This window comes from Heterobasidion irregulare (genome assembly GCF_000320585.1).
Source record: "Heterobasidion irregulare TC 32-1 unplaced genomic scaffold scaffold_09, whole genome shotgun sequence".
Lineage (NCBI taxonomy): Eukaryota > Fungi > Basidiomycota > Agaricomycetes > Russulales > Bondarzewiaceae > Heterobasidion > Heterobasidion irregulare.
Genome location: NW_009258205.1, coordinates 2,045,262 through 2,071,808, shown reverse-complemented (window position 1 = coordinate 2,071,808; position 26,547 = coordinate 2,045,262). Strand labels below are relative to the sequence as shown.

Genomic DNA, 26,547 nt, shown 5'->3' with positions numbered 1-26,547 from the left:
AAAGTCAACCTACCGGACGAGTACTATGTATACAAGTGTGAAGATGATGGGCGGGCGGGATTAGATACAGATATCCGGAGACCACGTCGGAGGTTGAAGGAGAATCGCCTACGTTGCTGTCTTTGGGAGACTAGGATTTTCCCAACAAGGGACTTGAGTTTTTGAGTTGGGTGGTGGGAACTAATTGCATAATGTATAAGTGACGGCTCGAGCTGGCATGAAATTAATATTTCCGTCACTCCTCCGATACCTACTGCACGAAGGTCCAACCAGTCCCAGTAGCAGCTTAGACAAAAGGCGCAGGCTCGGAAAACGTGAGTTGGCATCAACCTGACCCTGTCGAAGGCAGACTTACCGCCGCGCGTCTCCAGCGAAGCCTCATGTCCTCAGTCCGACTCGCGACGACGTGCCGCACAAGCGGAACGTCCCTCGCGCTGTATCGCGCCTTGCGGAGCCGCATCGGCGGAAGCCCAGGCGCGAGGCCTGCCTCGAGTGAGTGCGACATCTGTCTCTCGCTCTCCAGTCGCCCATCCCGCACCGTCCACCACCAGCGTCTCATAGGTCCTCGCGAACACGGCTCACGGAAGAGCTCTCCGCCCCGCCCTCGGCTCGACGCTTCAAAGGGAAGAAGCTGCTGGAGGTCGCCCCGCGCGAACCGCGCCCCCAGTTCTCCCGCGACTCTGCGCCTCACGCCGGAGCTCGCGAGAACGGCAGAGACGGAGACAGAGAGAGGGACAGAGACAGAGGCGCGGCTCGCCCCGCGCGTCCACGCGCCTTTGCACAAAATTCATCCTTTCAGCGGAACCGCGCTCCGCCACCGAAAGGTAAGAACACACGGCCGGGCTGGGGTGCGCGTCCCAACTATGACAACGCCGCGCACAGACCGCGCTCGAGCGCTCCTTTCTCGAAGCCGAACGATGGGTACAGAGCGCGTTCAGGCCCTCCCTTTTCAAAATCAACCGACGATGCGTACAGAGCACGCTCCGGCCCTCCCTTTTCAAAGCCAACCGACGACGCGTACAGAGCGCGTTTGGGCCCTCCCTTTTCAAAACCAAACGACGCCACGTACAGACCGCGCTCTGCCCCCCCCTTTACAAAGCCGAACAACGCCGCGTATAGACCGCGCTCTGGTGCCCCTCCCTCCTCTTTTTCGAGACCGTCTTTTGCGCGCACGCCGGCTCAAGAGGTAGCCAGCCAGGTCGAGGCCGAGTTCGATTTCTCCACGCCCGTCGGTGCCACGCAGGCCCTCCCCACGCGGTTCGCGTCCCCGCCGCTCCTAGACGGGCTCGTGCAGTCCCTGCGCGACATCCTCGGGCCCGACGCGCGCCCAACGCCCATCCAGGCGCTCTCGCTCAAGCACCTCTTCGCCGACGTCCCCGCGGGCCAGTACAGGCAGTTCCTGCTCGCGTCGGAGACGGGCACCGGCAAGTCCCTCGCGTACATGCTGCCGATGCTGCAGGCGCTGAAGCAGTCCGAGCCGGACGAGGCCGCGCCCGCGACGACGCAGCACGCGCTAAACCCGCGCGCGCTCGTGCTCGCGCCGACGCACGAGCTCGCGCGGCAGCTGACCTCGTTCGCCAAGGCGCTGATCCACAACGTGAAGCTGCGCGTGCTGGGCGCGTCGCGCGCGAACGTGCCCAGCTCGTCGCGCGAGTACGACCGGCGCGGCACGGGGATGCGGGCGTCGAAGATGGCGGAGACGTTCCGCGGCGGCGAGGAGGACGGCGAGTTTGAGGTCAGCGCGGCGCGGCGGAGCCACCCCGTCGACGTGCTCGTCGGCACGCCGTCGAAGCTTTTGGAGCTCATCAAGGGGCGCGGGTGGGATCGTGTTGACGAACCGCTGGAGGCGTTCGAGACGGAGCCGCGAAGGGTGCGACGCCCAGGCAGGCCCGAGATCGGACTGGCCAGCGTGGAGTGGGTCGTGGTTGACGAGGCGGACATTTTGTTCGGTGAGCAGTTCCTCTCAAGCACGACGAGGCGGTCGTTTGACACGTATACATTTGCTCGCAGACGCAGACTTTATGGAAGAAACCCGTACACTGCTGTCAGATATCGCGGCGGCGAGGGGTCACCCAGTCCCCGCCGAGGCGGCCGCACCAGCGGAGACGCCGACAACGACGACGCCTGCGCCGGCGCCCGTCCCACACCAGTACCCGTTCCACCTGATCCTGACGTCGGCCACGATCCCCGTCTCTCTGGCGACGCACCTGCGCACGCACCACCCAGAGATGACGCGGCTGGCGTCGCCCCGGCTGCACAAGCTCCCTTCGAAGCTGAAGCTCGAGTTTGCGCCGTACACGTCGGGGAACCGGAATGCGGACGTGGAGAAGAAGATCCGGGAGATCTGGGCGGAGGACGCGCTGAGGGGCCAGGAGCAGTCACAGATCGTGGTGTTCGGGAACAAGCGCACGCGGGTGGAGGAGCAGGGGAAGTTTCTGACAGAGCGAGGGGTGGCGAACGTGGTGGTGACGGGGAACAGCGGGCGGTCGCATGGATCGAACCGGCACCTGGAGGGATTCCTAAAGCCGCTGGCGAGGGGAAGCGGCGCGGCGACGGCGGTGGAGGCCAGCGTGACAGAGGCGGTCGAGGAGGGTTCAAAGCAGCCAGAGGAGAGGCCGCGGATCCTGCTGAGCACGTCGCTGCTGGCGCGGGGGCTGGACTTTGCGCCGAGCGTGAGGCATGTGCTGGTGCTAGAGCCGCCGCGAAACACTGCGGACTTTTTGCACCGTGCGGGGCGGACTGCGCGTGCGGGGTTGGGGGGGCGAGTGATCGTGTTTGGGAAAATGGAGGGACGGGGGTCGGAAAAGGTGAAGGAGCTGAGACGGAATGTGGAAGCGTTGAAATTGCGGTGAGCGGGGACGTGTATGTCATGTCGGATGATGGTAGGTGTGTGCGGGGTGGAATTACTATATGCCATTTTGACGGGAGCGGGATGGGGGAGCGTTGAGATGAGCCGGGCGGCTTCGCGATCGGGGTAGGAAGAGCGTGCAGCGAGCGATAAGATGGGTGCCCTGGCGCGAAGGCTGGGGAAGGAAGCCCGGACCGAGGTGAAATTACCCCGCATGCCGTTGCCCGAGCTGCTCCGAGTGCGGGGCTGTGCGGGGGCCCCGAGCGCCGTGTCCAATCGTCGCGCCCGCCGCGTCGACATTCGTCAGCGGCGTCTGTTTGACCACGATCGCGGGCCATCGCAGAACATCCCGCGCAGCCCAGGCTCCTTCCAAGTCGCACGTCGAGAACCACCGTCCCCATGACCCGATACGGGGAGCTCCGCCAGACCCGACGTACCTTCCCACATATATAAGCCTCCCTCCCTTCCCCCACCGCCTCTCCATCCCTCGCCCTCATCCACCATGTCTACCTTCACCCACAACTTTGATACCCCCGTCTACAAGGCCAAGATCTCCTTCCCCACCGGCGTCTTCATCGACGGCAAGTTTTCTCAGGGAAGCACCGGGAAAACCCTCGAGTGCGTTCCATCCGCCTCTCCTCCTTCCCACTCCGGCTCACGCTCTAATCCTCCACAGCGTCATCAACCCCAGTCCGTCTCCAACCCCTCCTCTTCTCGCTGATAGTCTCTCATCTCCCGCACAGCCAACGGCAAGGTCATCACCTCCGTCGACGAGGCTACCGCCGCCGATGTCGACCGTGCAGTCGTCGCTGCCCACAAGGCTTTCAACACCACATGGGGTCTCCATGCGCCGGGTGCTACCCGCGCCGCCCTGCTCAACAAGCTCGGCAACCTCATGGTCGAGCACTACGACGAGCTTGCCGCCATCGAAGCTCTCGACAACGGTTCGTCCCCCCCCCCCCCCTCCCCTTTTTTTTCCCCCTCCGACGACATCTTCTCATCCGTTGCCTCCTGTCAGGCAAGACGTTTGGTTGGGCCAAGGCTGCCGATCTGAGCTTGGCCGTCGAGACCATCAAGTACTACGCCGGCTGGGCTGACAAGATCCAGGGCAACGTGATCGAGACCACCGAGGACAAGCTGGCCTACACCCGCCACGAGCCGATCGGTGTCGTGGGCCAGATCCTTCCGTGGAACTTCCCTCGTACGTCTCCCGCCGTCCCGCTGTTCCGGACGCTTCTGATGGATCCGCGCTCGTGATCTCTCGATCGCAGTGATGTTGATGTGCTGGAAACTCGGCCCCGCCCTCGCCACCGGCAACTGTGTCGTCATCAAGCCCTCCGAGTTCACCCCGCTCACCGCCCTCCGCATGGCGTCCCTTATCAACGAGGCCGGCTTCCCTCCCGGTGTCGTCAACATCCTTGTCGGCTACGGCACCACCGTCGGCGTCGCCATCTCCGCCCACATGGACATCGAGAAGATCTCTTTCACCGGCAGCACCCTCGTCGGCCGCAAGGTCATGGAGGCAGCCGCGAATAGCAACTTGAAGGACACCACCCTCGAGCTCGGGGGCAAGAGCCCCAACATCATCTTCAACGACGCCGACCTCGACCTCGCCGTCAACTGGTCCTCTCACGGCATCTTGTGAGTGTTGTTCCTCGCACGCGGCCTCGTTCTGATCTGACGCTGCGCGGTTTCCTAGCTGGAACCACGGTCAGGCTTGCTGCGCCGGTTCGCGCATCTTCGTGCAGTCGGGCATCTACGACGAGTTCCTCAAGCGGTTCACGGAAAAAGCCCAGTCGCTCAAGCTCGGCGACCCCTTCGCAGTCGACTCGTACCAGGGCCCCCAGGTCTCGCAAGGCCAATATGACGTCCGTTATCCTATCCCTTGCGTATACGATATCCGCGCTGACCCTGTCTCCAGCGCATCATGTCCTACATCGACTCTGGCAAGTCCGAGGGCGCCACGCTGCACCTTGGCGGCCAGCGCCACGGCGACGAGGGCTACTGGATCCAGCCGACGATCTTCACGAACACGAAGCCGAACATGAAGATCGTGCAGGAGGAGATCTTCGGGCCCGTCGGCGTGGTCATCAAGTTCGAGGATGAGGAAGATGTCGTGCACCAGGCGAACGACTCGATGTACGGCCTCGCCGCCGCCATCTTCACCCAGGACATCACGCGCGGGCTGCAGATGGCGCACAAGCTGAAGGCGGGCACCGCTTGGGTACGCTCTGCCGGTCTTCTCCCGGTCTTTCTTCGGTTGGCTGACGGCGGTGTGACTAGATCAACTGTGCGAACCAGCTTCACGCGGCGATTCCGTTCGGTGGGTTCAAACAGTCGGGTGTCGGACGCGAGCTCGGCGAGTATGCGCTTCTCCAGTACGCCCTTTTCTCTGTCATACTGCCCCTTTCTGGTGCTGATCCCCGGGCGCAGCTACACCTCGGTCAAGGCGGTCCACGTCAACCTCGGCCACAAGATCTAAGGCTGCGCGGCCCCTCCCATCTCGAAAATATCGGTCGGCGTCTTGCAGCTCGGTGCTCGTTCGGCGGCAGAGAAGCGTCTTTGTAACATGTTGTATCATATGCTATGCGCGGTGCTAGGTTGTACGTTATATGACGATCCATGCTGAAATTGGGAATGCACACGTTCTTTCGCTATGAAAATCTTAATTGCGGCAGTTCAGATACGCGACTGAGGCTTCGCGTCGCGAACTACCGCGGAGCTTGAAATAAGAGACCCTTTTCTTCACGGCGTCTTCCAGCGTCTTCCTTGACTCGCTTCGCGCCAATACCGAGCCTACAATTACTAGTGCTTAGTATGCCCTGCGCGCGTCCGCCCAGAAGACGTCCTCGAGCTCGGGCACGCATCACCCAGCCGAACGCGGCGCTCCTCGAGTCGCGCTTCTTCGCGCCCCCGACGCCCTCCGCGTCTCCAGCAGCCCGCGAGCCCGCGACTTCCGCCGCGCGCTGCACGCATGGGCCCGCAGCGCCGCTCGAAGACGCCGCGCACGCCGAGCTGTACGGTATGACGTCTGGGGAGGAGCATGCCACGCTGCGTGTCGCGCACGAGCGGATTATGGACGAGGAGCCGGGGTACTGCGCATTTTTTGTGGAGTGGGTCGATCGGCGGCGGCGGTTGCTCGACGCGAAGCCCGTGCTGATCCAAGGTGAGCGCACCGCGCGCGTGTCCGGTTCTCCAGCGCACAAGCTCACGGCGCGCATATGCATACACTCGCTCTCCCACTTGCACACGCGCGCGCGCGAGAAAGAGCACCTCGCGTCCGACATGTGGCGCATGCTCGTCGCCGTCACGCTGCTGAACAAGACCGCAGGCACGCACGCGCTGCCCATCTTCTGGCACCTCATGGACAAATGGCCCTCCCCCTCCGCACTCGCCCGAGGTCCGTGTCTCTTTTTGCTCCCCTCCCCACCCCAATCATACACGCTCGAAATGAAACGAAACGGATGCATTCGGCGACGGCTGATTGCTCACGCGCATTCGGGCAGCAGCTGACGTCACCGAGGTCGTCGACGCGATCAGGTCGCTGGGCCTCCAAGCGACGCGCGGCGCGCGCCTCGTCGCGATGTCCCGCGCGTACCTCTTCCGCGCGCCTCCCGCCGCCGTCGCTCCAGAGCCCGCGCGCGCGGTATGCCGGTCCAAGTACTACCCCGTCGACGCACCCGAGCGCCCCAGCGAGTCCGCGCCGGGGAAGCAGCAGCGGCGCGCGCGGCGCCCTATCACGCCCATATCGGGGCTCCCCGGCAGCGGGCAGTACGCGGAGGACTCGTACAGGATCTTCTGCGCCGGGGAGGACGAGTGGCGCCGCGTGGTGCCGAAAGACAAGGAGCTCGTCCGATTCATCGTAAGCACGCGACGTCTGGCTGCTAATTTTTTCAGACGCGCGTGAACGGGCCCGCTGACACGCTTCCTGCTGTGCACAGAAGTGGCGGTGGGCCGTCGAGGGGCAGCGGTGGTCGCCCGACGGCGACGGCCGCGCGAATGGGCCGGCGACGCAAGACTACCTGGAAGCCCTGATCCAAGAACTCGTCCTCGGCGACCCCGCGCTGCGATAGCCCCTTCCTCCCGCCCGATAACACCCGCCGCTGCTCGGCGGCTTCGAGGTGCCACCTTCGTGGAGCGTGCGGAGGGTGCGGGCTTCCAGGCGGCCCCGCGCCGCGCTCGGGCGAAAATCATGTGCGTGCCCGAGGTGCGAAGAAGCGGCGGTTCTGCCGCGTTTTCTTTTTTTTTTTTGTTGTTGGGGGGAAGATGGTGTCGAAGCTTGATGAGGTCGCGGCGCGGAGGGCGTCGATACGTACGGTGGAAAGAGGGACGGAGCGGTGTTCCGCGCGAAGGACAGAAGGCAGGCAGGCAGGCAGGCAGGCAGGCAGGCAGGCAGGATACAATGCGTGAGCGAATACGTGGAAGGCAGGTCGCTCATTCTGGACTGCCGGCGGCGCATACAATGATCCACTCGGACGCGAACACACCCGCAACGCCCAGAGCGGCCTGTTTAGCGTGAGCATCATGCGGTACGCGAACCTGCTGCGCAGGCGCGCGCCCCGGCAAGGGGGACCCCATGCACGCCCGCATTGCGAGCCAAGACAGACCAGCGGTGGCAGACGGCCGCGGGCTCGAGACTCGGCGGCATGTCCTGCGGTGCACGCGGAGGACCCGTTCGTACCGAGGCGTCCGCTCCCGCCCCAAGCACCGGGCGGCGTCTGCCATCTGCCGAGCGAACGGAGGGGGCTGTCGTTGCGCGCGCTCGGGCTTGGACGGAGGCTGTGCGCACGAATGCGTGCTTGGAGGAAGCGCGGCCGGCTGGCCGACGGTGGTTATCAGCTCGTTGGGGAGTCATCTGCGGGCGAAGATGCTTGGATTGGATTGGAGGCGATCGAGGGTGCTCACGAAGTTGTGCGTTGGTTGCCGGTGCGCGGAGAAGCGCGTGGAGCCTCCGGTGTGGCGGCTGGTCGCGCAGGGAGGCATGCCGTGTTACTCCTTTGCGTGGGGCTGGCGGCCACGAGAGAGATGGGCTTCTCTATCGCGTCAGTCGCACAGCCGTCAGTGTCTTGTGCCCTCCACTAGGATCAAGACGCGAGTTCTTAGTGAGAGAAGGGCGGTGGCACTTCGTGGCGCCGTCCTGTCTGGCTATGAGGATCTCCTTGCCAGACGCGTCTGAGCGATTGACTGCACCGCGAACGCGTTGGATTCGCATCTGCAGAAGTGGCGATGGCTAAGATGTCCACCTCAGATTCGAGGCTCTGCACCCGTCAAGTCATCGGTACATCATCCGATGATCATGCTTTTCTGTATTGGAGTCCCGAAATAGATCCAATTAATACGATAACCAAGAGCTGCGATGCAGCAAATTATGAAAAATTACAATACACAAGACACAGGTGCACCGCTAGAATAACAACGGAAAACAAGACACCAAGCGGTCCAGCACGGATATCAACAGCCGAGACGCACCACAGAGTCAGTTATCCCCAGAGAAGAGAGTGTCGCTGTCACAGTCGCTGCCCAAGAACACCCAGTCGGTCGAGAACACATTGGAGCCGCCCTCGGCGCGCAGCAGGCGTCGGACGTGCGGCGTGTCTGGTTTGAGCGAGCCCGCTCCTGGCGCGAACGTCCCGCGGAACGCGTACCCGTCGCGCGCCCAGGACGCCTGGTAGACTGGCCACGCGCGACGCTGCATGTGTCCATCGGCGGTCAGCGGAGGGCGTACGGACGAGAGTAGAGGGGTGCTCACGTCTTCAAGAGATGCGGGGGAGCCCTCGTCGGTGATAGTGACGCGGCGCCAGGTGCTGTTCCCGCCAAGTGCCCAGGCGATGTCCCCTTCCTGCGCGTGGGTACGTAGAACGGGGATGTGCGTGCATGCAAGCGATCAGGATGAGGCGGGGTGGCGGGGAGTGAACGGACGTACATGGAAGACGTATGGCCAGGGCTGCGCGGCCCACGTCGGGTGGCTGGCCTCCTCCGGGGAGGCTTCTTTGTCTTGCGAGCGCGCGAGGGTATTTGTGGGCGAGCAGGCGGTGCTTGCGGCGCTGTTGGTGGCGGTGGCAGGCCGCAGCGGTGCCCGCACACCGCTTTCAGTGCGGCGAGCGCGCGAAGAGCGCAAGACGGGAAGACGGATGGGCATTTGGATGGAGAGTGGCAGCGAGAGGCGCGGCGCGGCGATACCAGCGGGATGCCCGGGTGCGAGAAAGGGAAGATTGGAAGCCAGGGCGCTCCGTATAAGGTCGGAAGCCACTGTCGAAGGTAAAGGAGCAAGGCGATGGGGGTGGTGGAGGCATCTCAGGGATCGCGAAAGATGGCTTGCTCGTGGCGGATTGCCACAAAGCCTTGCCAACTGGCCTCGTGCTTACCAAGCGGAATAGGCCAAGCGGGCTTTGAAAGGTCACCGCGCTTTCGTCGGAGTCGTGCCGGCCGGGAGGGCCGAGCTGGCTCTATGCCCCTGGGCCACTTGACGGAGTAGCGGGATTCAAATTCCCGGTTGTGTCCGAGTCCAATTACTATCACTGGCCCTATGTTCGGACAAACTGGACGAAAAAAAATCCTGCCCTCTGTAGACTTCGCCTTGTACCCCCAAAATTTGCACAAACAATGCCTGCTAGACCTTTTCGAAGCCTGTATACTTTATTCTGGTGGAAATGGGGAAAAAAGTAGAAATTTGTGAACGAGACCGTTGTTCGGACAGTCTGGTCACACCGGGTCACGAATCCGCATTGCACAGCCGAAGCGGCCGCCTCTAATTTTAGACTCCGACACTTGCACCTGTGTTCGGACGAGGATCACAGTGCACACATGATCATGAATTCAAGGAGGGACATTATGTTTCTTCCCAGCCTTGCAAAGGCTAAGGCTGTCATTTCCTAGTTCTTTGACGGCTACTTGGGGTTGCTCTTCAGTGTGCTAGATTTGAGGTTTATGCTTGTTGCCACCCTGCAGGGTTGGTGTGGAGAACAGTTGTGAGACAAGGGTGTCACCTCGGGTAAACACAGAAGTGGGGGGAAGTTTGTGACTTAGGAGGCTGTAGGTTCAGTATAGTCTGTGGCACGGTTGAGGAGGGGAGACAGTGGGGACAATGTTCGGACACGACTTGTTGCTGGTAGAACTATGTGCGGAGAACGAATTTGCACTCCCCTTTTTCGATGCTCTGTGTCCGAATGTCACGCTTGATACCTTGTATTTTCATACGAGTGCAACAACACACCGTGCATTTTCTTCACATACCGGAACCAATATATATGGGCTACACTAGACTACATAAAAAAAATTGGATCATCAGGATCCTTCCTCGCATGCTCCGACTCATCCGAGGCGTGACATTGGGCTTGCAAAGGCACATTTTCAACATTTAGGAACGTAAATCACCTTTAAAAAATCTCAAAGTTTCAGAAACCAAGTCTACACTATTTAACACGATTTATGGTCAAAATATTGAGGTTGATATGTCGAGCAATGAGCGAGAAACATAGACTGTCCGAACATCGGTACTGTCCGAACATAGGGCCAGTGATAGTAAGACGCATCACCATTGGTCGAGATTGTAAACATCTATAAATAACAACAATCATGTTGAACAGCAACTTGCTCATGTGTGTAGCATATAGACAGTGCATCTCACACCATCACTGCAAGGGGTGGCCAACCAAGGCCAGCTATGCCTCAAGCCCATGTAAAAGACTGGGGTCATCAATTATGGTTGGTGCTCCCCAAGTATGGTACCAGGAACCAGTCCAGGTTTAAGCTTGACCCTCTCCATTAGGAAACAAATCTAGCTTGAAACTTTCAACAATCTGTTCAACAGGACCATCATCACTGAGTGATTCCCTCCCACATCCTTGTATAAACTCCAAATAAGTCATTGGTGCAAACGGACCTCATCTGTTCTTTTCCCCTCACAATCTCTACTTCAACCTACTAAGCAGGTCAACTGTATCAATTGTGCAAGTATGTCAGCAACTGTATTGTCTGTCCTTACTGTTTCCCTTGACCTTTACCCCTAAATCCTTCAAATTATTGGCACAATTATTGTACAAAGCATTTTGTATGGTCTGTCGCTGCTCTGGCTGCCAACTATGTCTAATCTGATGACAACATCATCTATTATAGGCATATTTATCATTATTATTTTATTCTCAACCTATGTTGTGTGGTAAGTGGATCTAAGTGACTTGTGTTACACTAGAATTAAAAATAAAGAAAGCTGCAAGGGACTGAAGTACAAAGTGGACATTATGATGTTATATATAATCATTATTATCTATGCAATGTCTACCATTTACTGGCTTTTTATTTTAACCATCTTAATCATATCTATACAAGCTTTGTACTATCCTGAACTGATTACACTGCAAGAAGATAAATATATTACTGGTCTGTGCATTGTTCAGATCTATCTTCCTATGCTAAATGTATGATCTGTTTTTATTCAAGTGGGAACTCAGCTTACAATCTATTTTATAGTATATTCTCAGTGACACCATTATCACTTGGAGAGCCTGGGTGCTTTGGTAGCAAAACACAAAGATCACCTTTATTCAATTTGTTTAACTTATAGGCTCATATGGTATGGCTAGAGAAGGACTAGTTAATTCAGTGCAAGGCACCCATGGTTTACTTTTCAGTTTCCACTATGCTCAGTATGGTATCAAAGGTCAAGATTTTTGAATCCTCATTTAAGGACAGTCTCCTTGTAGCTTGGTTCTTATGTCTTGCAATGAATGTGATAGCAACAGGTTTAATTGCCTGAAAAGCTTGGTACAATCAACATTTATCACATTCAGGTTTTTATTGAATTCTTCTCTGAAGGCAGCATTAGTGAATGATCATGTCTGTGGAGGTTTAAAAAAGACACTCACAGAAAAGGTCCTAAGCCTTTTGATCAAGTCTAGTACGCTATATTGTATGTTCTTGGTCAGTATAAAATTAGCATTTGTGGCAGGATCATAATTGTTGTCATTCTATGTCCACAGGTCTTCCTTATCATAACTCAATTTGCTACCATATCTGCTGCCCAGTCTGAGATTATCCAGGATGCATTGGTTCAAATTGCAGTAAAACAAGTTCATTGTCCCTTCCCTAAGTCTGTATCCTTACAACCTACCAGAGTATCTACCCTACAGTGATAATCATTTTTGTGACTCTCCAGAAAATAGCTTGGGACCATGAGCCTTTTGAGAGTCTACATCTAAAACCACTAAACCTGCTACTCACTCTGACACCTAGGCTGCTGCCCATATACTACTTGCCAATATAAAAACAACACTTGGAGTGATCATAGGGCATCATTCATATTAGATCTCACTACAAGCTTTGATGCCAATGAGCACAGACTAGAGGTTCATCCTTCTTTCACCTTCACCTATGGCTATACACTGGGCTGATGAGATGTAGATATTGGCATGTCATAGAGAAGCTATGCTGCTGGAAGGTCATATAGGGCAGCAGGAGCAGAAGAGTGGGTAGGCATATAAATCATAATATTTTATAAATGACTATGGCCAAAACTCTTTCATCATTTGCTTGTACACATTATACATCATCCCCCTACCCTTAGCTATACATCCCCAAGCATGCTATCCATAGTCAGTTCATATATAGCTATGCAGCCTCAGGCAATTGTGGAACCCAATCTTATCACTGTTACGACTGCTCGTCGGTAACCCCAAGAGTAGGAGGTTCTTCCCTAGGTCACTCGTGGAGGATGTGTGGAACGGTGGTCTCGACTGTACGTGTAGCACAGGAGCCAAGAGTGTATTGCGATATAGCAATAAAGACTGCAGTAGGAAGACTACAGTGGATGAGGGTGCTGTGGTAGGAAGACCACAACGAACGAAGAGAATAGACTGAAGAACCTCAGCCTACTCTATGGGCCTTTTATACTACTTTAGGAAGTAGGGCGTGAGAATACCATATATGTATCCGTAGGTATACTCTAAGTCGTTCTCTCTCAATAACGACTACTCTTGTGTTTCTCCGTTAGTCTCCTTCCGGCCAGGAAAGACTAGGAGCTCAATGCCCGATGTGTGAGTAGTTTGTAAGGCAGCGTTCCATGCCCGCTGCGCAATAGGCCCGTGATACTCGACCAACGATAAGGTGATCCGTTGGGAGTGGATGACCAAGGTTACTATCTGTACCTTGTTTGTACGCCTCTCCTTGTGAGGCCGCTTGATATTTGTGATGATCGTGTCGGAATAGACTGCCGTTAAGGCCCGACAGAACGTGATCATAACAATACCCCCTTTCTACGTCCTATTCGCCTGGTAGGACAGCGCTGTGCGCTTCATCGCCACTCCATATACGATTTGCTTTCTTGATCCAAAACGGTCTCCGGATGCGACTTCCGGGACATGACTTCGTTTTCTGGGAGGAAGACCGACTTACGTCGTTTGATCCTCTAGGAGTTTTCCATCTCCGTTGAGCTGTTTGTTTCTCGGCCATAACGCAGGGGTATCCAAGCCCTGGGCCACTAGGATGTTCTTCCTTCACCCGTAAGGATTAATTTTGCCGCGGTAAACTCATCGCGGTCTTACTTCCAGCCTCCTCTGGAACAGCATCAAGAAAGGCGCATGAATGCGAGTGGTGTATGGATGAGTAGAAACTCTAGCATGTGGGTTCCGATTCGTGTCATCAGGTTCTTCTTCTTCCTTCTCCGAGGGCCAAACCTCAGTGTTTCCAGGATAGTCGTTATCCTCGTGATTTGTGTTGTTCCTCTTGGCGTTCAGAGGATGTCGTCCACGGGCAAGTAGGTTGATCGCTTTACCAAGGCTTAGGCCTACTTCCCCAGACTTCATCTTGACGTCCCAAGCAGTATCGCTCCCATACGGTGAGCTCATCTCCGGTGAGGTTGCAGCCATAAATCCCAAGCAGTATTGCCCCCATACGGTGGGCTCATCTCCGGTGAGTTAGTTCGACGTCCAGAGTTTGTTTGATTCACTATGCGTATTGGGTTTGAGGCAAGGATGTGAAGAGAATTAGACTTGAAGGGTGCCGTGAGGAGTAAGGAGGAGTCTGACTCCTTCTCCGGATCGGCCCGTTCGCTTGCACAAATGGACATCAAGACCACAGCTGATATATTGGTCGGGTCGCGAGATATATCCACGACTAGCAGTTTAAACGTCTTGCCGGACGTTCCGTAGTTTATCGTCGTTGCGGACGATAGTAGTTTTACATCGTTTCGGATGTTATTAAGGCGCCCTGCGCTGCCTTGTAGTTTACTTCTAGGTCATTTGCGGACCTTCTTCATCATCAACATGGAATATCTGTGGGGAAAGATGTTTCTGCACGCCGGAATTTCCATCGGTTGTGTGCATAGGGCCCTAGACCAGACTTTATCCCGCAGGTTTCCACTGAGGCATGATGGGAATGGTTTATGCTATATCAAACCGGATAACTTATACGTCTCAATATTAGGAGACCGCTCAGTTTAATGCCGTGAGGTAGGCATCCTCGCAGTTTAACGCCATGCGATAGGCGAGCTATCGTCTGACTATGTCCCTCGAGTCACGATAGGCTTTTCCTTCCGAGGATGAAGGTAGCTTACCGTCATCTCGGACGTTATCAGCGTCGTCCTCATCAAGGACGACGTTGATGATGATCCCTATACTAAAAGGGACGAGTAGTTTAACGTCATCTCGGACGGTTGATGACCATGGTCTTGGTCAACAACCACAACTCCTATTCGGTAAGGAGCACATAGTTTAATGTCATTGCGGACCGATTGACAGCATGGCGGTCAATCCACAACTCCTATGCGGTAAGGAGCAAATAGTTTTCCGTCATTGCGGACGCATTGGTGTCCAGGGGATTGGACATCAATGACAACCCCTAAGTCCAGGGGCACTAGTTTAACGTCGTCGCGGACGTGCGGTATCTTGTCAAGATCGCCACGCACAATCCCTATACTTGAAGGGACAAGTAGTTTAACGTCGTTTCGGACGCGTGGGGATAACCTTGATTTCCACCACGCACGATCCCTATGCTTAAAGGGACAAATAGTTTATCGTCATTTCGGACTAGGAGACATCCCAATATTGAGACACATCCTAAGATCCCTAGAACGAAGGGACAGTAGTTTTACATCGTTTCGGATGCCCGTAGTTTACCGTCGTTGCGGACGTCGATGCCATTGGCCTCGAACAATCCCTATGTGGAAAGGGACAATAGTTTAACGTCATCGCGGACGTTGTTTCGCCACAAATATTGTGGAAAAACAATGCTTAGTTTAACGTCATCCCGGACATTTCGTAGTTTATCGTCGTTGCGGACGATGACCTAGTTTTACGTCGTCGCGGACGCCAGTAGTTTTACATCGTTTCGGATGAATGGCGGAATAGACTTATGAGTGGCCCGCTCTTGCCGTTCTTCCGCTATGTGGGCCAGACGAGAGTCGTATGACCTAGTCCCTTCCTACTAGATCTTTGACTCGAGGCACGTGTCCTAGTTGCCTCCTGACTAGGTCTTGGAGCGGAATTTCTTGTACTTCGACTCCAGGACTAGACTGAGCGCTCCATGAAGAGATGCTTGCTCTTCCATGTCCTCAGACCCCTTGCTTGGAATTGAACCAAGACGACCCGATATTCTTTTACCGAAAAGCGAGTGAATATCGGAAGCGCTTCGACCTCTTACAGGCAGGGTTCTGCGACGCGGATCCTCCCGAAAATCCGCGCTTCACCAGAATGCAACCACACTCCTTGGGTCAATGGTAGTTTTACGTCATCTCGGACGATGGTAGTTTTCCGTCATTTCGGACGAGGGTAGTTTTCCGTCGTTTCGGACGATGACTAGTTTAACGTCATTGCGGACCCTAGTAGTTTATAGTCATTGCGGACCAAGCCTTTGGTAGTTTTACATCGTTCCAGATGTAATTTATGGCCTCGCATCAATTAGGAAGACTTGTGAAGTAGAGGTGGCCCGCTCTCTACATCATCTCATGCGCCAGCTGTAGGATCCCCTAATGCGGAAACGATCCTGTAAAACGGGAGATCCAAAGTGGGACGTCCCAAAACACCAGTCAGACCTTGACTGTGAGGGTTCACTTAACGAGTTGTGCATCATAATTTCTTGACTCGGACTTGCAACCGGTTATGTATGGGCACTTCGCTGTACCAAGGCGAAGAGCCGGCTTGTCGACACCTACGAGTAGAGTATATGTCATGTAGAGGGTTCCCTAATGCGGAAAAAACCCTGTAAAACTGAGGATCCAAATGGGACGCTCGATGCATCTGTCAGATTAACTCCTTGACAGCGAGGATGTGAAAGGTTCCGCCGTAGGTCGTACGTGGAATTATGCCCGCTGTTGTCCTTGATTTGTACCATCATTTGAACCTAGGACTAATGGTCAGGTACTTCCCCTGCCTTCTTATCTTTTCACAGTTTTAAGACATGCAGGTCCGATAGTTTAGACGTCATTCCGGACGCGGGGTAGTTTAACGTCTCTTTCAGACGAGGTCGTACAGTTTAACGTCTTGAGGGACAATCCTAGTTTTACGTCGTTGCGGACGAACAATAGTTTAAGGTCATTTCGGACCCTAGTGGGGAAGGAGTTCCTCAACTTCCTTACCCCCTTCCTCGCCCCGCAACTGGCCCTCTTTAGTAATCATAGGGTCCTTGGTATCCGTCGCCTCCTTCGTCAGGCCGATAATAGGGATCGGCGTTGTTACGCTAGAGGTGGCTCTAAGTGCCGAGCACAACACCAAAACAACCTCTAATGCAGGGGGTGCTGGAGCTAGTATCTAATACACAAGGAATTGTTAGTGATGACTTTAGAAATCGATGGCGTACTGAGAAACAACGGGGAGTATGAGATTATAGCGCCCGAACGGTTTCGGGACTGCGCCGAACACCGACCGAACGTTCGGTCGGTCGAGTCGGGGATTCGGTCGGTAACGAGAAGGTAGTGTCGCGACCGACAACTACGTGCTTCAAGAGCCACACGGGACTCTGACAATATACGAGGGAGGATGAGGGGTACGAGCGAAGAGACGAGTACGAACGCGAATGAGGCTGAACGACGAGGATGACAAGTTTTCGGGAGTCGAGGAAGACGATTTCGATGGTTGAAACGAGTGCGAATGAGCTCTGAACTGTGGGGTGCGAAAGCTGGTTTATTCCAGAGTTGTATGTAGGTTTTTATAGTAAACAGAGCCCCTAAGTAAAATATTAAACAAGAAATGAGAGTAGATGTCGAATGGGCGCCAAGCCCCAGCGATCAGAGAAGATAAGAAGGTAGGTGAGATGTCCATATGGGTTCCGAAGGTGATAAGGTAAAAGGTAATCAGTGATGTCGAAATCCCGAACGTTCGGGATCCGTCGCCCGAGCGTAGGTAGCAGGAACAGGCGTTGGAGAGCCAATGAAAAATAAAGAAGAGGTATCGTACGACCAGGGTGGCCAAGCAATGGTGCAAGATCGCGTTTGACCGACCATGCGGAAGTCAGGAAGATAAGCGATAAGGACCGACCGACTCACGGAGGACATCGGCCGATACGGAATACTGGCTCCGATCTCGTAAACATCTATCGTAACACTCCTATGCGGTCATGGTAAGTACGTGAAGTGTGGGCGAACTGACCCAAGTGCTGCCGAATGTCCTTCGGTGGCTTGTCGTCGGTCGGGTAGGGACCGACCGTGTTCGGTAATAGTCGGCATCTTTGGTACTTGTCTAGCGCTGTTCGGTGTCTCCCCAAAGCTTCCCGAATACCTCCCTCGGACCCTAGCGTGGGTGCATGCTCATCACCGTCATCCCAGGGGCCCCCACAAGATGCATCATGGAATAAAGACCCTGATGACAGAAACCCACCGGGCTCTGATGAAGTACCAATGGGAGTTCCACCTCCTGCTACAATCGCGGCGAACGTTGGAGCTGCAGGTCCCTCGGGACTACGAGCAAGAACAGCAGCTCAACTCCCAAGCCATGGAGAAATTAACTCGATACCAGTTATACAGGGAGCTACACCTCCGCCAGTACCAACTGGTGGACAGGTTCCCCGCTCCATGGGAAGAACTACCCTTGGTACAAATCCTCACGCCGGAGAATTGGAGCGACACGCGGACGCGCTCCTCCAGCGAAGCACTATCTCCGCGGGCAACCCGGGAATGAGCATAGCGACATACCTCGACGACTGGCTAGTGCCAGTCTCCAGATCAGAGGACTCGCCCTCCAAACAGACCCCGACACCGCCTCTTGGTATGAACATAACGACGGACGACCACGAGCTCTCCTCATCCATCCCGACGAATTCTCCCAGTATGTCAACAGAGAGCTCCTTCCAGCTCTCCTCTTCACCGGAGAACTGGGCGCCGTCCAACCAAGTAGGACCGACCCTTTCCGTGTTGTCGTCTGGAATGTACCACGTCCCGGAGAACGTCCCACGGCTGTACCAAATCCAAGAAGGGCTCCGTGCACGGTCGTGGAACGCCCTCCACCGAGGCCACGGGAAAGTCGCCCAACACATAGCAATCCCACGACGTCCCCCTCTCACCGGGTACGAAATCTTCCCTTATCCCATGGGGGCACCGACGAGGAGGAACCGCCCGTCTATCGAAGAAACGAGGGAAGAAGAAGTCGAGGAACCCAGGCAACCCTCCGCCGCGGAACAACTACTGGCGGGAGTGTTCGACACCGGCCTGGAACGCCTCCTCCTAGTGCTCGATTTCGTACAGACGAGGGACAGAATAACCGAAGTAGCCGCAGAACTCGCCGCGCTGATTCGGAGGCTAGAAGAAATCGCTCTTGGACTCGATCCGAGCTCGATGCATGGGATGCTTTCGATGATCCGGGAAATTATGACGACGCTGATGAGCATGCACCCGCGCTAGGGTCCGAGGGAGGTATTCGGGAAGCTTTGGGGAGACACCGAACAGCGCTAGACAAGTACCGAAGATGCCGACTATTACCGAACACGGTCGGTCCCTACCCGACCGACGACAAGCCACCGAAGGACGTTCGGCAGCACTTGGGTCAGTTCGCCCACACTTCACGTACTTACCATGACCGCATAGGAGTGTTACGATAGATGTTTACGAGATCGGAGCCAGTATTCCGTATCGGCCGATGTCCTCCGTGAGTCGGTCGGTCCTTATCGCTTATCTTCCTGACTTCCGCATGGTCGGTCAAACGCGATCTTGCACCATTGCTTGGCCACCCTGGTCGTACGATACCTCTTCTTTATTTTTCATTGGCTCTCCAACGCCTGTTCCTGCTACCTACGCTCGGGCGACGGATCCCGAACGTTCGGGATTTCGACATCACTGATTACCTTTTACCTTATCACCTTCGGAACCCATATGGACATCTCACCTACCTTCTTATCTTCTCTGATCGCTGGGGCTTGGCGCCCATTCGACATCTACTCTCATTTCTTGTTTAATATTTTACTTAGGGGCTCTGTTTACTATAAAAACCTACATACAACTCTGGAATAAACCAGCTTTCGCACCCCACAGTTCAGAGCTCATTCGCACTCGTTTCAACCATCGAAATCGTCTTCCTCGACTCCCGAAAACTTGTCATCCTCGTCGTTCAGCCTCATTCGCGTTCGTACCCGTCTCTTCGCTCGTACCCCTCATCCTCCCTCGTATATTGTCAGAGTCCCGTGTGGCTCTTGAAGCACGTAGTTGTCGGTCGCGACACTACCTTCTCGTTACCGACCGAATCCCCGACTCGACCGACCGAACGTTCGGTCGGTGTTCGGCGCAGTCCCGAAACCGTTCGGGCGCTATAATCTCATACTCCCCGTTGTTTCTCAGTACGCCATCGATTTCTAAAGTCATCACTAACAATTCCTTGTGTATTAGATACTAGCTCCAGCACCCCCTGCATTAGAGGTTGTTTTGGTGTTGTGCTCGGCACTTAGAGCCACCTCTAGCGTAACATTTTGGAGCCCACCGCGAGGGGTTAGTATTCAAAATTACCTCAAGGAATCTACGTCGCTCGTCCCGACCAACAGCAGAGCGCGAAGAACGACAAGCAGTTATCGATAGCTTCAATACTCAGGAAACATCTGCCGACCGAAGTTTGTTCGGAGACGCCGATATAGTCCCAGAACACTTATCCCACCATCACTACCTTGATCTTGAATCCTCGCCATCGCTCTCACCACCACCCGACTCCACTTTCTTCTTAACCCCACCTTCGTCGCCGAACCGATCGCTACTCCCGCCGATTTCCCCCATCCTCGACCTTGCACTCTTAGAACAATCACCCCCGTCTCCTATCCCATCTCTCCACGACTCCATCTCTCCGTTAATCCCACGCAGCCCCGTCTTCTGGATGCCGACCATCCGACCGACTTCACTAGAACGCTCCTTCGAACCAGCGACTCCATCCCCGATCACCTTAGAAAACAATACCTTCTCCCCCACCTTTGACTTTCTCACTATGGCGACCCCATCCATGCCCGCCCGTGGAGATCGAACGGCCCCGACCTTTGACCCCCATCAACCCCGCGAATTAAGACGATATTTCTCCGATCTGGACTTCCACTTCGTTCGGTCTGCGGTAGTAGACGAACAAGAAAGAAAGAAACACGCTTGCCGATTCCTGGACGTCGACACCTGTGAGCTTTGGGAATCGCTCACCACTTTCACCGACGCCACGAAGACCTTCAAGGAGTTCTGCGAAGAGGTCTTCAGGCTATACCCCGGATCGGAGGAAGAACGCAAATGGTCGGTATCGGATATGGACAAGCTAGTCGGCGAAACGAGCAGGGTCGGCATCTTGTCTCTCAGCGAACTCGGCGACTATCATCGGCGATTCCTGGCGATCACGGTATTCCTCCTCAGCAAGGCACGGATCTCGGTCGCCGAACAAGGACGCGCCTTCGCTAGAGGATTCCAACCGGAGCTATGGGCAAGAATCTCTCAACGTCTACAACTCAAGTTCCCCGATCATTTCCCAGACGACCCATACAACCTCCAAGACATCCACGACGCGGCCCGATTCGTCTTGCACGGCACCACGTCCGCCTACAGCACGACCCCTACCGACATCTCTCGAGCAGCCCCCGCCGCGCCGCCCACCAACGCGATCAAGGCCGAAGACCTGGCGACCATGTTCGAACGGCTCACCGACACCTTTGTCAAGGCCATCACAGCTCAGGGGACGACCAGGCCAGCCGATCGACCATCCCGACAGCCAGGACAAGGCGGCGACAACTGCATGTTCTGCGGCAGTCCCGAACACTTCATGCGCGCCTGTCCCGAGGTCACCGAATACATTCGGATCGGAAAATGCAAGAGGAACATCGAGGGGAAGGTGGTATTGTCAAGTGGGGCATTCGTACCGAGAGAAATCACGGGTAGTAACCTGAAGGACCGAGTTGACGAATGGCATCGCAGGAATCCAGGCCAGTTGGCGACCAGACAGATGATGTTTACGGTAAACGCGGTGCCGACTCACCCAATGACGATAGCCTCCCATCACGATTCACCCTCATTGCTGGATGTCACCCCGACTTACCAACTCACCGACGTCCAGCGAATCGCGAGCCTCGAACGCGAACTATTCGCGCTCCGAACGCGGGGAGCAAGGGCACGCGAAATGGCGCAGACAGGACGTTCGGCACCTACCCCTTCACCGGCCCCCGAACGACGAGCGAGGACCGAAACTCCCGAACCCGAACCCCGACCGACCACCCCAACTCAGCGACCGCCCCCGGTACCAGCCAAGGACGATGCTCCGATCCACCCATACGCCAAAGCCCAGGACGCCACCTATGCACCACCACACGAACGCAACATGGGAGCCCCGGCGAAGATACCATCGGCAAAGAAGGACGCTCCGGCCTACAAGACTACAGCGCCGATCTACGACGAGAAGGTAGCAGCCGAGGTCTACAACAGGGTGATGGCCACTCAGGTGACGCTTACCCAGCGCGAACTACTCTCCCTCTCCGCCGAAGTCCGTTCGCAGGTCAGGGAAGCCACGTCGGCACGCCGATCGCCTGCCAGAGACGCCAGCAATGTTCGGACCTTCTACCAAGATGCCGATCTACCCTATGCCATCGACGATCTCGAACCACCGACTCGACCGACCGTCTCCTCCTTCGTCAATGTCCTGCACCAACCGGAAACACCCCCGCCTGGCGCGATCATCATCCCCGACATGTACGAAACGTACCTGAAGAATCTACAGCCCAGTCAGGTTCCTCAGCCATTGATAGTTGCTAAAGAATCGTCTGCCCTAAGGTCTATTGTTCCCCTCGTCGATCATCAGCAGGAAGTCGAATGCGTCATCGATCCGGGCTCACAAGTCATCGCCATGTCGGAAGGCATTTGCAATGAACTGGCGCTCATCTACGACCCCGAAATCGTCCTCAATATGCAGTCGGCGAACGGCGAAATCGACCGATCCTTGGGTCTGGCACGCAACGTTCCATTCCTCATCGGCGACATCACCCTGTACCTCCAAGTCCACATTATTCGAAACCCCGCCTACGACGTTCTCCTCGGTCGGCCCTTCGACATCCTCACCGAAAGTATCGTCAAGAATTATTCAAACGAAGACCAGACGATCACCATCAGCGACCCGAACACGGGACGACGAGCCACCATTCCGACGATCAGACGAGGACCCCCTCGAGTCCTTCACCGAAGACAAGCGGGTTTTCGCGACTCGATGAATTGATCCGAGATCAAGGAGAAGTTGCACTGATCATTTCCACCGATCATGATACCCCCAATTTCCCACTTATCGAAGCGTCCTCAGATTTCCATTCTCCATCTCCCTCTCGTCGCGATCTTTGTCTCAAGTACATTATGGCCTCCGATTTGGGGCCCGAAAATCATCTCAAAAACAATCTCGATTCCGATATGTCGTCCTTATTTTCCTCAGTCGTCCCCGGTTCTTTCCATTCCACTAATATCGCCGACCCGGTCGCCATCTTTGCCGCCAAGCGCAAGTACAAACCGGTCGCACAGAAAACACGACCAGTCTTGGCCGACCTCCCCGAAAAGTTCCGAATCGTTCGGAACATCCTTGGTGACCCTCTCGCTACCCTTCCGACGCTGACACCGAACCCCCCACCCTTCACGCCGACCGGCAGATACACAGCCGAACGGCGCGACCTCATCGACAAAGTCCACTCGGACGACTTCCTTTGGCCCGCCGAACGACAGCTCATGCACCATTTCATGTGTCTACAAGAGATGGGATTCGCCTGGGACGATTCGGAACGCGGACGTTTCCGCGAGGACTTCTTTCCTCCAGTCAATATGCCGGTGGTCGAACACAAGCCCTGGGTTCAACGCAACATTCCGATTCCACCAGGCATCTACGACGAAGTGTGCCGACTCATCAAAACCAAGATCGCTGCTGGAGTCTATGAGCCGTCGAATTCGTCCTACCGATCGCGTTGGTTTACAGTCATCAAGAAGACGAATAGCACCTCCACTGGCACCAAACTCCGAATCGTTCACAGCCTCGAACCCCTGAACGCAGTCACCATCCAGCATTCAGGTGTGCCTCCATATACCGATCAGATCGCTGAACAGTTTGCAGCTCGCGCTTGCGGCGGCATTCTGGATCTCTATGTCGGCTATGACGAACGAGGGCTCGCCGAATCATCTCGCGACTTCACCACGTTCCAGACCCCATTCGGCGCCCACCGACTCGTCACCCTGCCCATGGGATGGACAAATTCGGTCCCGATCTTCCACGACGACGTCACCCACATCCTCCAGCCATAGATCCCAGACACCACCATTCCTTTCATCGACGATGTCCCGATTCGGGGCCCACCGACCCGATACGAACTTCCGAGCGGCGGCTTCGAGACGCACCCCGATAACTCCGGCATATGACGATTTGTGTGGGAACACTTTCAAGGCCTCAATCGGGTGGTTCAGCGAATGAAGTACAGCGGAGGAACATTTTCGGGACACAAGGCGACACTCTGCGCAGCCGAAATCACGGTGGTCGGCCATCGCTGCACGTACGAAGGAAGATTACCCGACGAATCTAGGGTAGAGTCAATTATGAAGTGGGGACCTTGCAGGGATCTCTCTGACGTTCGGGCATTTTTGGGGACGATCGGTGTCGTTCGGATCTTCATTCGGAATTTTGCACACAGGGCGCATGCACTGACAATGTTAACGCGCAAAGATTTTCCATTCGTGTTCGGCCCAGACCAGATAGCGGCCCAGGACGACCTCCGGTCGGCACTTCTCGAATCGCCAGCCCTTCGGCCGATCGACTATGGGTTGGCAGCCAACGTCATCCTCGCCGTCGATACCTCTCAAATTGCGGTCGGCTTCCACCTCTGTCAATGCGCACTCGACAATCCGCGGGTTCGGTATTATGCCCGATTCGGCTCCATCACCCTTAACGACCGCGAATCGCAATTCTCCCAACCCAAGCTCAAACTCTACGGCCTCTTCCGCGCCCTCCAATCGCTCAAAATGTATCTCATCGGCGTTCGGAACCTGATAGTCGAAGTAGACGCACGCTACATCAAGGGCATGCTCACTAACCCGGATCTCAAACCCAGCGCCAGCATCAATCGGTGGATCGTCTCCATCCTCACCTTCCATTTCACACTTGTCCACGTCCCCGGCACCTCTCACGGCCCCGATGGTCTCTCCCGACGACCACCACAACCCGCCGATCGACCTGAACCCAAAGACGACTTTGACGATTGGATCAACAATCTCTACGGCTTCCTCCATCAGATCAACAACACGTTTCCCACCGCCAACTCAACCTCGACAACAGCCATCTTTACCTCCTCACTCATAGGCGACCTCCCGACCGATGCAGACTCCGACGACGAAGGCCCGACCATCGACTATTCGGATATCCCAAGATCGCAAAAAGCGTTGGAAGCCGAAGAACGCCTATGGTTGGTCCGCGACTGGCACCGAACATTGGTTCGGCCCCCTTCTCTCTCCGACTCCGAATATGCCACCTTCCTACGATATTGCACTGAGTTCTTTATCGCAGCCGACAAGCTATGGAGAAAAGACTCACACGGTCGACACAAGATTGTTGCAGCCCCCTCTAGTCGGATCACAATTCTCACTGCCGCCCACGACGACGTTGCTCACAAGGGTTTCTACGCCACGACTGCCTTGATCGCCGAACGCTTCTGGTGGCCGCACATGAGGCAAGACATTTCCTGGTTTGTTCGGACCTGTCACCTTTGCCAGATTCGCCAGACTCGCAACGTCCTCATTCCCCCGACCGTCGCTACGCCTGCACCACTCTTCGCGAAGATGTATATGGACACCATGCACATGCCGACCGCTGGTGGTTTCAAGTATCTCGTGCAAGGCCGCTGTTCGGTATCACACTACCCCGAATTCCGGATGCTGCGACGCGAAACAAGCTCAGCTCTTGCCGACTGGATCTTCGAGGATATCCTGTGCCGATGGGGAACACTGGTAGAGATCGTCTCCGACAACGGACCAGCATTCGTCAAGGCGCTCGACCAGCTAGCAAAGAAGTACCACGTTCGGCACATTCGCATTTCGGGCTACAATTCCCGTGCCAACGGCATCGCCAAACGACCTCACTTCGACGTTCGGCAGGCTCTGTTCAAGGCCGTTGATGGAGACCAGGCCAAGTGGAATCGTGCAGCTCATTTCGTATTCTGGGCTGATCGCATTACTGTTCGGCGCCGAATGGGTTGCTCGCCATACTTCGCAGCGACCGGAACCCATCCCCTCCTTCCCCTCGACATTGCCGAAGCCACATATCTTCTACCACCACCGACCACGGCCCTCAGCACCACCGACCTCATTGCTCGACATGCCATCGCTTTGCAGAAACGCCGATCGGACCTCGCCCACCTTCGCAGCTCAGTAGTCGGCGCCCGTGTCCAGGCCGCCATCCGATTCGAACAACAGCATTTGGCCACACTTCGCGACTTCAATTTCCACCGAGGCTCACTTGTCCTAATGCGCAACACGGCCATAGAAAAGGTGCTCAATCGGAAGATGCGTCCACGGTATTTAGGACCTTTGCTAGTAATTTCTAGGAATCGGGGAGGAGCGTATATTTTGGCCGAACTCGATGGATCGGTCTTTGATCGGCCAGTTGCAGCATTCCGCGTTATTCCTTATTTTGCTCGCAGGTCTCTGAAGCTCACCGACCTTGAAGCCCTCCTCGACATCTCGCAGGAACGCCTTCGGGCCATGGAAGAATCCCGATCGAGCGATGACGACGCCGAAGACGATAGTGCCGATGAAGATACCGACACCAGCTCAGTCCGATCGGCGGAGGACGACGATGCGGCTTCGGTGACCTCCGACTAGATCCCACCCTCCCACCCTTCGCTCTCTTCGGTCGGTGACTGGGGACAGTCACGATTTCAGTAGGGAGGAGGATGCACAGATATACCCATTCCTTATCTTCGTTTATTCGTCACAGACATGGACTGACGCCCAATCGTTTCCACATCTCTTAGTACTTTTACCACCGACCGATCGCCGACCGAATAGTCGGCACTCATTTTCCCCATCACTCCTTCAAGTACCAAGCCGCATTGAAGACTTCTTCCGATTTGCGCAAAACCATAGGGTTTTATGCCTGTGATGACATACTGAGGCTTCCCCTAATATTCCAATTTATTTTCTTCATTTTGCCGAATGCTTCGCTTACAAGTACATTCACACAGTCATTTCGCCGACCGATTTCCCGAACGACACCTCTAGTCTTCGCCAAACGTCTCGTTCATCTCAGGACAGTCCTTTCACT

The 26,547-nt window shown here is 55.6% G+C and overlaps 8 protein-coding genes across 8 annotated transcripts; 5 read left to right on the top strand and 3 right to left on the bottom strand.

Annotated features, from left to right (window-relative positions):
* Positions 1 to 1,243: 1,243 nt before the first annotated feature.
* On the top strand, positions 1,244 to 2,852 carry HETIRDRAFT_324891 (uncharacterized protein; the record flags this gene model as incomplete). Its single annotated transcript, XM_009552136.1, has 2 exons — positions 1,244 to 1,949; positions 2,011 to 2,852. Coding segments are annotated over 2 exons (1,548 nt in total), but the record flags the coding sequence as incomplete, so codon positions are not given.
* A 498-nt stretch (positions 2,853 to 3,350) lies between these two features.
* Positions 3,351 to 5,330, top strand: HETIRDRAFT_454399 (uncharacterized protein; the record flags this gene model as incomplete). Its single annotated transcript, XM_009552135.1, has 9 exons — positions 3,351 to 3,466; positions 3,525 to 3,538; positions 3,592 to 3,792; positions 3,867 to 4,049; positions 4,120 to 4,489; positions 4,548 to 4,716; positions 4,770 to 5,072; positions 5,132 to 5,226; positions 5,282 to 5,330. 9 exons carry the CDS (start codon positions 3,351 to 3,353, stop codon positions 5,328 to 5,330), a joined length of 1,500 nt encoding a protein of 499 aa, XP_009550430.1.
* A 782-nt stretch (positions 5,331 to 6,112) lies between these two features.
* HETIRDRAFT_241856 (uncharacterized protein) lies at positions 6,113 to 6,894 on the top strand (the record flags this gene model as incomplete). Its single annotated transcript, XM_009552134.1, has 3 exons — positions 6,113 to 6,248; positions 6,358 to 6,710; positions 6,790 to 6,894. Coding segments are annotated over 3 exons (594 nt in total), but the record flags the coding sequence as incomplete, so codon positions are not given.
* Positions 6,895 to 7,282: 388 nt separating this feature from the next.
* HETIRDRAFT_454397 (uncharacterized protein) lies at positions 7,283 to 7,831 on the bottom strand (the record flags this gene model as incomplete). The annotated part of the gene is made up of 3 exons (XM_009552133.1): positions 7,283 to 7,354; positions 7,388 to 7,666; positions 7,754 to 7,831. The coding sequence occupies 3 exons, from the start codon at positions 7,829 to 7,831 to the stop codon at positions 7,283 to 7,285; spliced, it is 429 nt and encodes a 142-aa protein (XP_009550428.1).
* A 700-nt stretch (positions 7,832 to 8,531) lies between these two features.
* HETIRDRAFT_441642 (uncharacterized protein) lies at positions 8,532 to 9,520 on the top strand. Its single transcript, XM_009552132.1, has one exon. The coding sequence runs from the start codon at positions 8,542 to 8,544 to the stop codon at positions 9,223 to 9,225; it is 684 nt and encodes a 227-aa protein (XP_009550427.1). The 5' UTR covers positions 8,532 to 8,541; the 3' UTR covers positions 9,226 to 9,520.
* A 3,293-nt stretch (positions 9,521 to 12,813) lies between these two features.
* Positions 12,814 to 13,098, bottom strand: HETIRDRAFT_325367 (uncharacterized protein; the record flags this gene model as incomplete). The annotated part of the gene is made up of 1 exon (XM_009552131.1): positions 12,814 to 13,098. A coding segment is annotated over one exon (285 nt), but the record flags the coding sequence as incomplete, so codon positions are not given.
* A 4,270-nt stretch (positions 13,099 to 17,368) lies between these two features.
* Positions 17,369 to 17,590, bottom strand: HETIRDRAFT_325244 (uncharacterized protein; the record flags this gene model as incomplete). Its single annotated transcript, XM_009552130.1, has 1 exon — positions 17,369 to 17,590. A coding segment is annotated over one exon (222 nt), but the record flags the coding sequence as incomplete, so codon positions are not given.
* A 1,065-nt stretch (positions 17,591 to 18,655) lies between these two features.
* On the top strand, positions 18,656 to 26,105 carry HETIRDRAFT_411418 (uncharacterized protein; the record flags this gene model as incomplete). Its single annotated transcript, XM_009552129.1, has 5 exons — positions 18,656 to 18,812; positions 19,442 to 19,600; positions 19,736 to 22,456; positions 22,561 to 23,516; positions 23,700 to 26,105. Coding segments are annotated over 5 exons (6,399 nt in total), but the record flags the coding sequence as incomplete, so codon positions are not given.
* Positions 26,106 to 26,547: the final 442 nt, after the last annotated feature.